Source organism: Oncorhynchus gorbuscha, linkage group LG02, assembly GCF_021184085.1.
Source record: "Oncorhynchus gorbuscha isolate QuinsamMale2020 ecotype Even-year linkage group LG02, OgorEven_v1.0, whole genome shotgun sequence".
Classification (NCBI taxonomy): domain Eukaryota; kingdom Metazoa; phylum Chordata; class Actinopteri; order Salmoniformes; family Salmonidae; genus Oncorhynchus; species Oncorhynchus gorbuscha.
In genome coordinates, this window is record NC_060174.1 from 70,677,022 (window position 1) to 70,690,344 (window position 13,323).

At 41.2% G+C, this 13,323-nt stretch overlaps 1 protein-coding gene across 1 annotated transcript; it reads left to right on the forward strand.

The window, feature by feature from the left end:
* Positions 1-883: 883 nt before the first annotated feature.
* LOC123990609 (galectin-9-like) lies at positions 884-6,781 on the forward strand. The gene is made up of 5 exons (XM_046291248.1): positions 884-961; positions 5,110-5,198; positions 5,341-5,595; positions 5,657-5,833; positions 6,028-6,781. Exons 1-5 carry the CDS (start codon positions 884-886, stop codon positions 6,035-6,037), a joined length of 609 nt encoding a protein of 202 aa, XP_046147204.1. The 3' UTR covers positions 6,038-6,781.
* Positions 6,782-13,323: the final 6,542 nt, after the last annotated feature.

Genomic DNA, 13,323 nt, shown 5'->3' on the forward strand with positions numbered 1-13,323 from the left:
TAAACAAGTCTATATACAATGTGAGCAAATGAGGTGAGAAGGGAGGTAAAGGCAAAAAAGGCCATGGTGGCAAAGTAAATACAATATAGCAAGTAAAACACTGGAATGGTAGTTTTGCAATGGAAGAATGTGCAAAGTAGACATAAAAATAATGGGGTGCAAAGGAGCAAAATAAATAAATTAATTAAATACAGTTGGGAGAGAGGTAGTTGTTTGGGCTAAATTATAGGTGGGCTATGTACAGGTGCAGTAATCTGTAAGATGCTCTGACAGTTGGTGCAATTATGATTGCATGTATACTTATATTAAATATAACAGGAATATGTTAGTTCATGTAGAGACAAACTATTATACTTATTTTTTAATCATAAAGTTAATTTCCGATCATCTCGATTTAGCAAACTAGCTGACTAGCTAACATTAGCCAGCTAGCTTTATGGGTGTTGTGACATGCGTATGAAATTGTAATTCTGGTTGTTTAATGGTTTAGGGACTCCTGAAACAACCAGCAAACCAGGCTGTCGTAATGTGAATCAGTGGATGTAAAGAATCTTGCTAGCTAAAGCATTTACTGCAAATTGCATGTACAATTTTGGAAGCTTGCCTTGCTGATATTTGCCATGCAATGTGTTGGATCCTGTGTTTTACATTATAGCCATTACCATATATATGATTGAATATTATCTGCTGTTGGCTTGTGTGGATGGATGTATGTGTTATGCAACATAGCTGACTTGAAACATTGTTAAAAGTATCAGGGCCATGGGACTTTCTCATGATGGAAAAATACAGAGAAGCATGAAGACAGTAACTGTTCAAATTAGTTGGGAGGGGGGCACATTCAGAGCGGGGTGTTGCCAGGTGCGAGATAACGGTATGGAGCATGAGAGCCTGGATGTTCTTCACAAGCAACATTTACATCTATCAACAGAAGCGCCAAGAGGCGGGGACCCGCCTGAGCGTCTGCAATAGGCTGAGCAAGTTTAAACCATGCCCAGTCTCTACTGTGATAGGCCAACAAACTGTCTATCACAGTATAAAGAATACTGTTTTACATACATCCTGTCAGTTCTCTGTTCTGTCCTGCGTGGTATTACAGTGAGCCCGTATATACGAAAGTTGCATTTGCCATTTATTACTTAGCTAATAAAAAATACATAGTATAAAATCGGTGACTCATTGTTATATTTATCCTGATACCAGATTCGAATTTACGCAACCCTAACAAATGCAGAAAGATGAAGTAACGTAGTTATTATGTTCTTGCTTATTGTGCAGTGGAGGATACAAATACCTGTATTGTAACCTGTACATTTAATATATTCACTGATCATGTATTCTACCTTGGCAAATAAAGGTGCAGGTATGAATGTCTTTGAGATTATTTCAGTCATATCAAATTCCAGTGTTTGAATGATGCTGTGTCTGCATTACAATTGGTCCCGGGACAGTGGTTACACATGGTTCCCTACGACTAGAAAAAGGATTTAACTACTTAAAGGCTGATTTGTAATTCATATATATATTTAAACAGAGCACTACACTTCCTATGCGTCATTTGGTCCTTCTGTAGCTCAGTTGGTAGAGCATGGCGCTTGGAACGCCAGGGTAGTGGGTTCGATTCCCGGGATCACCCATACGTAGAATGTATGCACACATGACTGTAAGTTGCTTTGGATAAAAGCGTCTGCTAAATGGCATATATTATATTATATTATATTATGTAAATACTCTAAAACCAGTTAATCACAATATCTCATTTGCATTGATCTGATAAACTCAGGATAGGTGTATTTCAACCAGTAAAGAATGTGAAACTCTTTATTGAAAGAAGTTCATTATCCAAGTGTTATAAATACATACATTATAAATATAATTGTAATATTGTAAATTCAAGTTCAATCTGTATTTCAATGCACATCTGTTGTGAATTATAAAAACAGAGGACGAAAGGAGGTGAGAGGTGTAAGAGACAGAAAGGGAAAGAGGTAAGAACATAGGAGCAGGGAAGGGAGCATATAATTTATGAATCACAGTGCTCCCCAAATATTCTCTCAGTTCATCACAATTGTATAATTGCGTCTAGTCGGCCTGAAGTTTATCTTAAAAGCGTGTGAGGTGGCTGATGGGACTGGGGGGTGGCATCCTGTCACATCAAAACATATCTAAAGACGAGAGACAGATGGAGAGAGAGCATGTTTAAGCCTTGTTATTTTTTATTCTAACATTGTTAGTCATAATCAGGAGGTGAAATGAAAACTGACCTTGGATCATTAACTCTGGGACTACAGCATCTCTTTCTGTATTTCAATGTAAAGCATCTCTTTAATAAATGTTCCTGTTGACCTGACCAAGTGAGCTCTCACCTCTGATCATGCTGTGCCCTCTATGTTTGATTTTTTATTTAACCAGGTAGGTTAGTTGAGAACAAGTTCTCATTTACAACTGCGACCTGGCCAAGATAAAGCAAAGCTGTGTGACAAAAACAACAACACAGAGTTACACATGGAATAAACAAACATACAGTCAATAATACAATAGAAAAGTCTACATAAATTGTGTGCAAATGAGGTAAGATATTTACGATATAGCAATTAAACACTGGAATGATAGATGTGCAGAAGATGAATGTGCAAGTAGAGATAATGAGGTGCAATGGAGAAAAATAAATAACAGTATGGGGATGAGGTCGTAGGATGGGCTATTTACAGATGGGCTATGTACAGGTGCAGTGATCTGTGAGCTGCTCTGACAGCTGGTGCTTAAAGTTAGTGAGGGAGATATGAGTCTCCAGCTTCAGTGATTTTTGCAGTTCGTTCCAGTCATTGGCAGCAGAGAACTGGAATGAAAGGCGGCCAACGAGGAATTGTCTTTGGGGGTGACCATTGAAATATGCCTGCTGGAGCGTGTGCTATGTGGATGCTGCTATGGTGACCAGTGAGCTGAGATAAGGCAGGGCTTTACCTAGCAAAGACTTGTAGATGTCCTGGAGCCAGTGGGTTTGGCAACAAGTATGAAGCAAGGGCCAGCCAACGAGAGCGTACAGGTCGCAGTGGTGGGTAGTAAAAGGGGCTTTGGTGACAAAACAGATGGCACTGTGATAGACTGCATCCAATTTGTTGAGTAGAGTGTTGGAGGCTATTTTGTAAATGACATCGGCGAAGACAAGGATCAGTAGGATCGGCAGTTTTACGAGGGTATGTTTGGCAGCATGAGTGAAGGATGCTTTGTTGCGATATAGGAAGCCGGTTCTAGATTTAATTTTGGATTGGAGTTGCTTAATGTGAGTCTGGAAGCAGAGGTTACAGTCTAACCAGACACCTAGGTATTTGTAGTTGTCCACATATTCTAAGTCAGAACCGTCCAGAGTAGTGATGCAAGACGGGCGGGCAGGAGCAGGCAGGGATCAGTTGAAAAGCATGCATTTAGTTTACTTGCATTTAAGAGCAGTTGGAGGCCACGGAAGGAGAGTGGTATGGCATTGAAGCTCGTCTGGAGGTTAGTTAACACAGTGTCCAAAGAAGGGCCAGAAGTATACAGAACGGTGTCGTCTGCGTATAGGTGGATCAGAGAATCACCAGCAGCAAGAGATATCATTGATGTATACAGAGAAGAGAGTCGGCCCGAGAATTGAACCATGTGGCACCCCCATAGAGACTGCCAGAGGTCCGGACAACAGGCCCTTCGATTTGTCACACTGAACTCTATCTGAGAAGTAGTTGGTGAACTAGGCGAGGCAATCATCTAAGAAACCAAGGCTGTTGAGTCTAACGATAAGAATGTGGTGATTGACAGAGTCGAAAGCCTTGGCCAGGTCGATGAATACAGCTGCACAGTATTGTCTGTTATCGATGACTGTTTTGATATCGTTTAGGACCTTGAGCATGGCTGAGGTGCACCCATGACCAGCTCGGAAACCAGATTGTATAGCGGAGAAGGTACGGTGGGATTTGAAATGGTCGGTGATCTGTTTGTTAACTTGGCTTTCAAAGACCTTAGAAAGGCAGGGTAGGATAGATATAGGTCTGTAGCAGTTTGGGTCTAGAGTGTCTCCCCCTTTGAAGAGGGGGATGACCGCGGCAGCTTTCCAATCTATGGGTATCTCAGACGATATGAAAGAGAGGTTGAACAGGCTAGTCATAGGGGTTGTAACAATTTCGGCAGATAATTTTAGAGAGGGTCCAGATTGTCTAGCCCGGCTAATTTGTAGGGGTCCAGATTTTGCAGCTCTTTCACAACATCAGCTATCTGAATTTGGGTGAAGAAGCAATGGGGGATGCTTGGGCGAGTTGCTGTGGGAGGTGCAGGGCTGTTGACCGGGGTAAGTGCTAAATGACTTAAATGTAAATGTAAGGGTAAACAGGTGGAAAGCATGGCAAGCTGTTTAATTTTTTTAAACATTTTCAATTATCGTGGATTTATCAGTGGTGACAGTGTTTCATCTTCTGCACATCTACCATTCCAGTGTTTAATTGCTATATTTTAATTACTTCACCACCATGGCCTATTTATTGCCTTAACTCCCTTATCTTACCTCATTTGCACTCACTGTATATAGACTTTTTGTTTTCTTTGTTCTACTGTATTATTGACTATGTTTTGTTTATTCCATGTGTAACTCTGTGTTGTTGTATTGTGTCGAATTGCTTGTTCTCAACTAGCCTGCCTGGTTAAATAAAGGTGAAATAAAATAAAACATAAATATAGGCGAGGCTGTGGCTCATTAAGCCAGGGAGTGCTTGGGGATAAAGGTGGAAGCAGCCTGCACAAAGGGGCACCCGTGTACAAAAATCCCTAATAAACTCCCAATTTGCGTTCTAGTTGTGCTACTGGTGCATGTTTTGTTATTGAACTTGGTGACGTGGAAACCCCACACCCTTGAGCCTGCTACACAAGTTTATGAGTTAATCCATGTTGGTGCAACCCACCTTAGATTGTTATAGGTTACAGAATGCTTGATGTATCCATTGTGAACATTTAAAGTTTTCAACTAAGTCTATTGCAAAGTCCCTAACCTTATCAGGCAGACTACCTTACCTAGCTACTAGTTGGTGAAAGAGATGAGACACCCAGCCTGGTCAAGTGTTGTTTCTTTGCTTCATGTCCTAGAGCGTGCCATTCACTGGCTGTATACAGGGAGGTCTGCATGAGGGGAAGACCATCACTGTGACAGGGAGAGTCCTGCCAAATGCCAAGAGGTAGTACATACCTAGTAGTACTTCTCTTTTTCACTAGGACAGCCATGTCTTTTTTAGCTCAGTCTTGTCATTCACTATCTGCACAGAAGAGATCTTGTTAAACATAATCACTTTAAAATATGGCCCCATTTCTTCTCTCTAGGTTTCATGTGAATTTGCAATGTGGCTCAAAAGAAAAACCTGACGTAGCCCTCCACTTCAACCCCCGATATGAATCCAAACACCATGTGGTCTGCAACACCATGTATAACTCTAAGTGGGGCCCAGAGGAGCTTAAATATTATATACCCATGACCCAGGAGGAACAATTTACACTCATGTTCCTGGTCAACCAAAATTCATATTCGCTCAGGAGACTTTTATCACTTATACTTAGGCTACACATTTTTGTTTTACTGTTGACTTATTGAATTGCATCAATATTCTAAAGCAAAAAAGATTCAAACCATAATATTTTCTCCATGTGCCATTGATTTCTTGTCTCTCCTAAATCCGGTCTCATCCCAGGTGATTGTGAATGGTGCCCACTTCATGGAGTACCTGCACCGGATGTCAATCACCCAAGTGGACACCATCTTCGTGTATGGGGGAGTGGAGATCGAATCCATTGACTTCTCTAACTCTGAAGGCAGTGAGTGAGTATCTGATAGGTCCTCCGTTTGGGAGAGTACTATACATCTTTGCAGTATTCTAGAGAAACTATTATGCATATTTTCTTATCATAAAGTTAATTTCCAAAAATCTCAAATAAGCTAGCTAACATTAGTCAGCAAGCTTTATGTGTGTTGTGCCATGCGTATGAAATTGTAATTCTGGTTTAATGTCTTAGGGACTCCTGAAACAACCAGCAAACCAGGCTGTCGTAATGTGAATCAGTAGATGTAAAGAATCTAGCTAGTGTGGGATCCTGTATTTTACATTATAGCTATTAGCATATATATGATTAAATATTATCTGATGTTGGTTGTGTGAGGTGTGCATTTGTGCACTGGAGCATCATTATGAGATTAAACAACTGCTTGCTACTTGCCTGTTTGTGTGTGACAAGAACTGAGTAACATGGTGTGACCTGCATGTTGCAAAACTGTAGATAACAGCCCAGCAGATGCTTTGTCCTTGTGTTTGTATGTAACAATATTGAGCACATGGTGTGACTTGCTGTATCTTACAAAGTTGTGATAGGGAGGGGTGGTCATCACGAGGTTTAACTGAGATGGAAAAATACTGAACAACACAATAGCAGGAACTGAGCAACTGTTATAACTAGGGGGTGATACCAGAACAGTAGGAATCTATACATCGACAGAGGGAGGACTCCAAGAAGCGCCAAGAGGCGGGGACCCGCCTGAGCGCCTGCGATAGGCTGGGCAAGTTTAAACCATGCCCAGCCTCTACTGTGATAGGCCAACAGACGGGTTGGAACTATGTTTGTAAGTCGCTCTGGATAAGAGCGTCTGCTAAATGACTTAAATGTAAATAAATGTAAAGTCTATCACAGTATAAGAACTGTTTACGTACATCCTGTCAGTTCTCTGTTCTGCCCTACGTGGTATTACAGTGAGCCCGTATATACGAAACTTGCATTTGCCATTTATTACTTAGCTAATAAAAAATACATAGTATTACAACCGGTGACTCAGTGTTATATTTATCCTGATACCAGATTCGAATTTACGCAACTCTAACACAAGCTAAAGCATTTACTGCAAATTGAACGTACAATTTCGGAAGCTTGCCTTGCTGATATTTGCCATGCATTACAGAATATGAAGTAACGTAGTTATGTTCTTGCTTATTGTGCAGTGGAGGATAAAAATACCCGTATGGCTGTTTAGCTAGTTATTTAGCTGATCTGTGTATGGACCAAACAATTAGTATACATATCAGTTCAGAACCTAGCTATGAACCTCAGCTGTCATAGCCGGTTGTCATTCGGACGGGTTTGAAGTTGATATTTTAATGAAGCCTGTGGATTGAGTAGAATATAATAGAACTTTGTGCCAAGGATGCAAGTCCTATATCATTGTAGTTATTATCATGCATGAGATCCATCCCCACATTGTAACCTGTACATTTAATATATTCACTGATCATGTATTCTACCGTGGCAAATAAAGGTGCAGTTCAGGTATGAGTGTCTGAGATTATTTCAGTTATATCCAATCAAATCAAATCAAATCAAATCAAATCAAATTTATTTATATAGCCCTTCGTACATCAGCTGATATCTCAAAGTGCTGTACAGAAACCCAGCCTAAAACCCCAAACAGCAAACAATGCAGGTGTAAAAGCACGGTGGCTAGGAAAAACTCCCTAGAAAGGCCAAAACCTAGGAAGAAACCTAGAGAGGAACCGGGCTATGTGGGGTGGCCAGTCCTCTTCTGGCTGTGCCGGGTAGAGATTATAACAGAAAATGACCAAGATGTTCAAATGTTCATAAATGACCAGCATGGTCAAATAATAATAAGGCAGAACAGTTGAAACTGGAGCAGCAGCACAGTCAGGTGGACTGGGGACAGCAAGGAGCCATCATGTCAGGTAGTCCTGGGGCACGGTCCTAGGGCTCAGGTCCTCCGAGAGAGAGAAAGAAAGAGAGAATTAGAGAGAGCATATGTGGGGTGGCCAGTCCTCTTCTGGCTGTGCCGGGTGGAGATTATAACAGAACGTGGCCAAGATGTTCAAATGTTCATAAATGACCAGCATGGTTGAATAATAGCAAGGCAGAACAGTTGAAACTGGAGCAGGAGCATGGCCAGGTGGACTGGGGACAGCAAGGAGTCCTCATGTCAGGTAGTCCTGGGACATGGTCCTAGGGCCCAGGCCAGTTGAAACTGGAGCAGCAGCATGGCCAGGTGGACTGGGGACAGCAAGGAGTCATCATGTCAGGTAGTCCTGGGGCATGGTTCTAGGGCTCAGGTCCTCCGAGAGAGAGAAAGAAGGAGAGAAGGAGAGAATTAGAGAACGCACACTTAGATTTACATAGGACAGGAGAAGTACTCCAGATAAACAAACTGACCCTAGCCCCGACACATAAACTACTGCAGCATAAATACTGGAGGCTGAGACAGGAGGGGTCAGGAGACACTGTGGCCCCATCCGAGGACACCCCGGACAGGGCCAAACAGGAAGGATATAACCCCACCCACTTTGCCAAAGCACAGCCCCCACACCACTAGAGGGAAATCTACAACCACCAACTTACCATCCTGAGACAAGGCCGAGTATAGCCCACAAAGATCTCCGACACGGTACAACCCAAAGGGGGGAAACCCAGACAGGCCGACCACAACAGTGAATCAACCCACCCAGGTGACGCACCCCCCCAGGGACGGCACGAGAGAGCCCCAGCAAGCCAGTGACTCAGCCCCGTAACAGGGTTAGAGGCAGAGAATCCCAGTGGAAAAGGGGAACCGGCCAGGCAGAGACAGCAAGGGCGGTTCGTTGCTCCAGAGCCTTTCCGTTCACCTTCCCACTCCTGGGCCAGACTACACTCAATCATATGACCCACTGAAGAGATGAGTCTTCAGTAAAGACTTAAAGGTTGAGACCGAGTTTGCGTCTCTGACATGGGTAGGCAGACCGTTCCATAAAAATGGAGCTCTATAGGAGAAAGCCCTGCCTCCAGCTGTTTGCTTAGAAATTCTAGGGACAATTAGGAGGCCTGCGTCTTGTGACCGTAGCGTACGTATAGGTATGTACGGCAGGACCAAATCAGAGAGGTAGGTAGGAGCAAGCCCATGTAATGCTTTGTAGGTTAGCAGTAAAACCTTGAAATCAGCCCTTGCTTTGACAGGAAGCCAGTGTAGAGAGGCTAGCACTGGAGTAATATGATCAAATTTTTTTGGTTCTAGTCAGGATTCTAGCAGCCGTATTTAGCACTAACTGAAGTTTATTTAGTGCTTTATCCGGGTAGCCGGAAAATAGAGCATTGCAGTAGTCTAACCTAGAAGTGACAAAAGCATGGATTAATTTTTCTGCATCATTTTTGGACAGAAAGTTTCTGATTTTTGCAATGTTACGTAGATGGAAAAAAGCTGTCCTCGAAATGGTCTTGATATGTTCTTCAAAAGAGAGATCAGGGTCCAATACCAGGAGTATCAAATTCCAGTCTTTGAATGATGTGTCTGCATGCATGTATTACAATTACAGTATACACTTCAACAGTGTTTACCAATCTTGGTCCTGGGACATCAATGGTTATACATTGTAATGAATAGACTGGAAAAAGGATTTAACTAGTTAAAGGCTGATTTACAATTCATATATGATTTAAACAGCAGAACACTACACTTCCTATGCATCATGTAAATACTCTAAAACCAGTTAATTGCAATATCTAATGCCCTTCATCTGCATTGATCTGATTAACACAGGATAGGTTTAGTATTTCAACCAGTAGAGAATGTGAAATGTTTTGAAATAAGTAAATTATCCAAGTGTTATAAATGCATGCATGCATATTTGTAGTATTATAAATACAAGTTCAATCTGTACTTCAATGCACATCTCTTGTGCATTTTTAAAAACAGAGGAAGAAATGAGGTGAGAGGTGTAAGAATATAGGAGCAGGGAAGGCAGCATATTGAATTGAATCCCAGTGCTACCCAAATATTCTCTGTTCGTCACAATTACATAATAGCGTCTAGTCTACCCAAAGTTTATCTTAAAAGCAGGTGAGCTGGCAATGATGGGATCCTCTCACATCAAAACATCTGCATACAGATGGAGAGAGAGCATGTTTAAGCCATTTGTTATTTTTTTATTTTAACATTGTTAGTCATAATCAGGAGGTTAAATGCTAAACTGACCTTGGATCATTAACTCTGGGACTACAGCATTTCTTTCTGTTTATCAATGTAAAGCATCTCTTTAATAAATGTTCCTGTTGATCTGACCAAGTGATCTTTCACCTCTGTCACGAATCCAGTTTCCTGAGTCTGTTTTTTGCCTGTGTTCTGTCCTGGAGTGTTTTTTCTTAAAGAAGAAAGGGTCTAAACCATCTGACCCAGAAGTTTTTTGGATCAAGTTTAAGGAGCTCCTTTAGCACCTCGGACCCAGTGACTGCCTGCAGGGAGAAACCTTGTAGCGGACTAAGGGGATAAGAGGGAGGAGCGTCGGGACTAGTCGCATTTTAAGGGGTGGGAGATGAGGAAATGTTGGACAGGCAAGGAGGCATGGCTGAGTCAAATAGGAATCCTGACTTAATGAAGGGGTGAGTTATAGTTTCCGAATGCACTGTACAGGGTCAGTTTCAATTCCATATGTGAAGGGTTACTGGAGTGATCGAGGTAGATATAGGGGTATGGTGACTAGGCACCAAGATATAAGATAAACCGAGTAGTAGCAGTGTAAATTATGATTGTAAGTGAGTTTGTGTGCAACTGTGCGTGTGTATATCGAGTATAAATGTGTGTGCATGTGTTGTGTGTGTTGGAATGTCTGTGAGAGTGTAGAGTCCAGTAAGTGTATTTGTATTTATTATGGATCTCCAATAGCTGCTGCCAAGTCAGCAACTACTCTTCCTGGGGTCCGGCAAAATTAAGGCTGTTATACAATTTTAAAAACATTACAATTGATACATTACAGAATTCACAACACACTGTGTGCCCTCAGACCCCGACTCCACCACTACCACATATCTACAACCCAAAATCCATGTGTGTATGCATGTGTCTGTGCCTATGTTTGTGTTGCTTCACAGTACCCACTGTTCCATAAGGTGTATTTTTAAAATCTGTTTCTTAAATCTGATTCTACTGCTTGCATCAGTTACCTAATGTGGAATATAGTTCCATGTAGTCATGGCTCTATGTAGTACTGTGCGCCTCCCATAGTCTGTTCTAGACTTGGGAATTGTGAAGAGACCTCTGGTGTGGAGGTCGACCGATTAATCGGCATGGCCGATTAATTAGGGATGATTTCAAGTTTTCATAAAAATCGGTCATCTGCATTTTTGGACACCGATTATGGCCGATTACATTGCAATCCACGAGGAGACTGCGTAGCTGGCTAACCACCTATTACGTGAGTGCAGCATCAAAATTACCTTGTGGCTGCAAAGAGCCAAGGTAAATTGCTAGCTAGCACTAAATTTATCTTATAAAAAACAATCAACCTTCACATAATCACTAGTTAACTAGACATGGTTGATGATATTACCAGTTTAACTAGCTTGTCCTGCATTGCATATAATCAATGTGGTGCCTGTTAGTTTATCATCGAATCACAGCCTACTTCAACCTCACCAAATGGGTGATGATTGAACAAAAGCGCATTCACGAAAAGCACAATCGTTGCACCAATGTACCTAACCATAAACATCAATGCCTTTCTTACAATCAATGCACAAGTACAGTATATAATTTTAAACCTGCATATTTCGTTTTTTTAAAATCATGTTAGCAGACAATATTAACTAGGGAAATTGTGTTACTTCTCTTGCGTTCTGCGCAAGCTGAGTCAGGGTATATACAACAGTTTGGGCCTCCTGGCTTGTTGCGAACTGTGTGAAGACCATTTCTTCCTAACAAAGACCGTAATTAATTTGCCAGAATTTTACATAATTATGACATAACATTGAAGGTTGTGCAATGTAACAGCAATATTTAGACTTAGGGATGCCACCCGTTCGATAAAATACGGAACGGTTCGTATTTCACTGAAAGAATAATCGTTTTGTTTTCGAAATGATAGTTTCCGGACTTCACCATATTAATGACCTAAGGCTCGTATTTCTGTGTGTTTATTATATTATAATTAAGTCTATGATTTGATATTTGATAGAGCAGTCTAAGCGGTGGTAGGCAGCAGCATGCTTGTAAGCATTCATTCAACAGCACTTTCCTGCATTTGCCAGCAGCTCTTAGCAATGCTTGAAGCACAGCGCTGTTTATGACTTTAAGCCTATCAACTCCCGAGATTAGGTTGGCAGTACTATAGTGCCTATAAGAACATCAAATAGTCAAAGGTATCTGACATACAAATTGTATAGAGAGAAATAGTCCGATAATAACTACAACCTAAAACTTCTTACCTGGGAATATTGAAGACGCATGTTAAAAGGAACCACCAGCTTTCATATCTTCTCATGTTCTGAACAAGGAACTTAAACTTTTTTACATGGCTTTTTTACATGGCACAAATTGCACTTTTACTTCCTTTCTCCAACACAGTTTTTTTGCATTATTTAAACTAAATTGAACATGTTTCATTATTTTTTTTGAGACTAAATTGTATTTATGTATTATAAAATGTTCATTGTTCATTCAGTATTGTTGTAATTGTCATGATTACAAATACAAATCGACCGTTTAATCGGTATCAGCTTTTTCTTGTCCTCCAATAATCGGTATCGGCATTGAAAAATCGTAATCGGTCTACCTCTACTCTGGTTGCATTTATTTTGGGGTTTGCATGGGTGTCTAGCTGTGTGTGTGTTAGTCGTTTAAACTAACAGCTCGGTGCTTTCAACATGACAATACCTCTCACAAATACCAGTAGTGATGAAGTCAATCTCTCCTCCACTTTGAGCCAGGAGAGATTAACACGCATATTATTAATGTTTGCTCACTGTGTATATCCAAGGGTCAGCCGTGCTGCCCTGTTCTGAGCTAATTGCAATTTTCCTTAGTCCCTCTTTGTGGCACCTGACCACATGACTGGGCAGTAGTCCAGGTGCAATAAAACAAGAGCCTGTAAGTCATTCCTTGTTAGAGTGCTGTTAAGAAGACAGAGCAGTGCTTTATTATGGACAGACTTCTCCATTTTAGCTACTGTTGTATCAATATGTTTTGACCATAACAGTTTACAATCCAGGATTACTCCCAAGCAGTTTAGTCACCTCCATTTGCTCAATTTGTGTGTGCTGTTTGTAAATCATGACCATGAACGCATCTTGCTTTAACAATTTAACATTCGCTAAACAGCATACCCGTTAGGCTACTGCATCCTCCGCGACCTCACCTGTGATATCAAAGTCATTTTTGATAAGGCAAGAAAATCAACTTAACGATTTGGTATAATTTTGATTATGGAAGATTGAATAAGTGCGGTTCAAACTGTTTGCTTGGAATGATTTGTTGCTATCGTCTCTATCTGTGCATAAGAGTGCATCCGACTCCGTCTC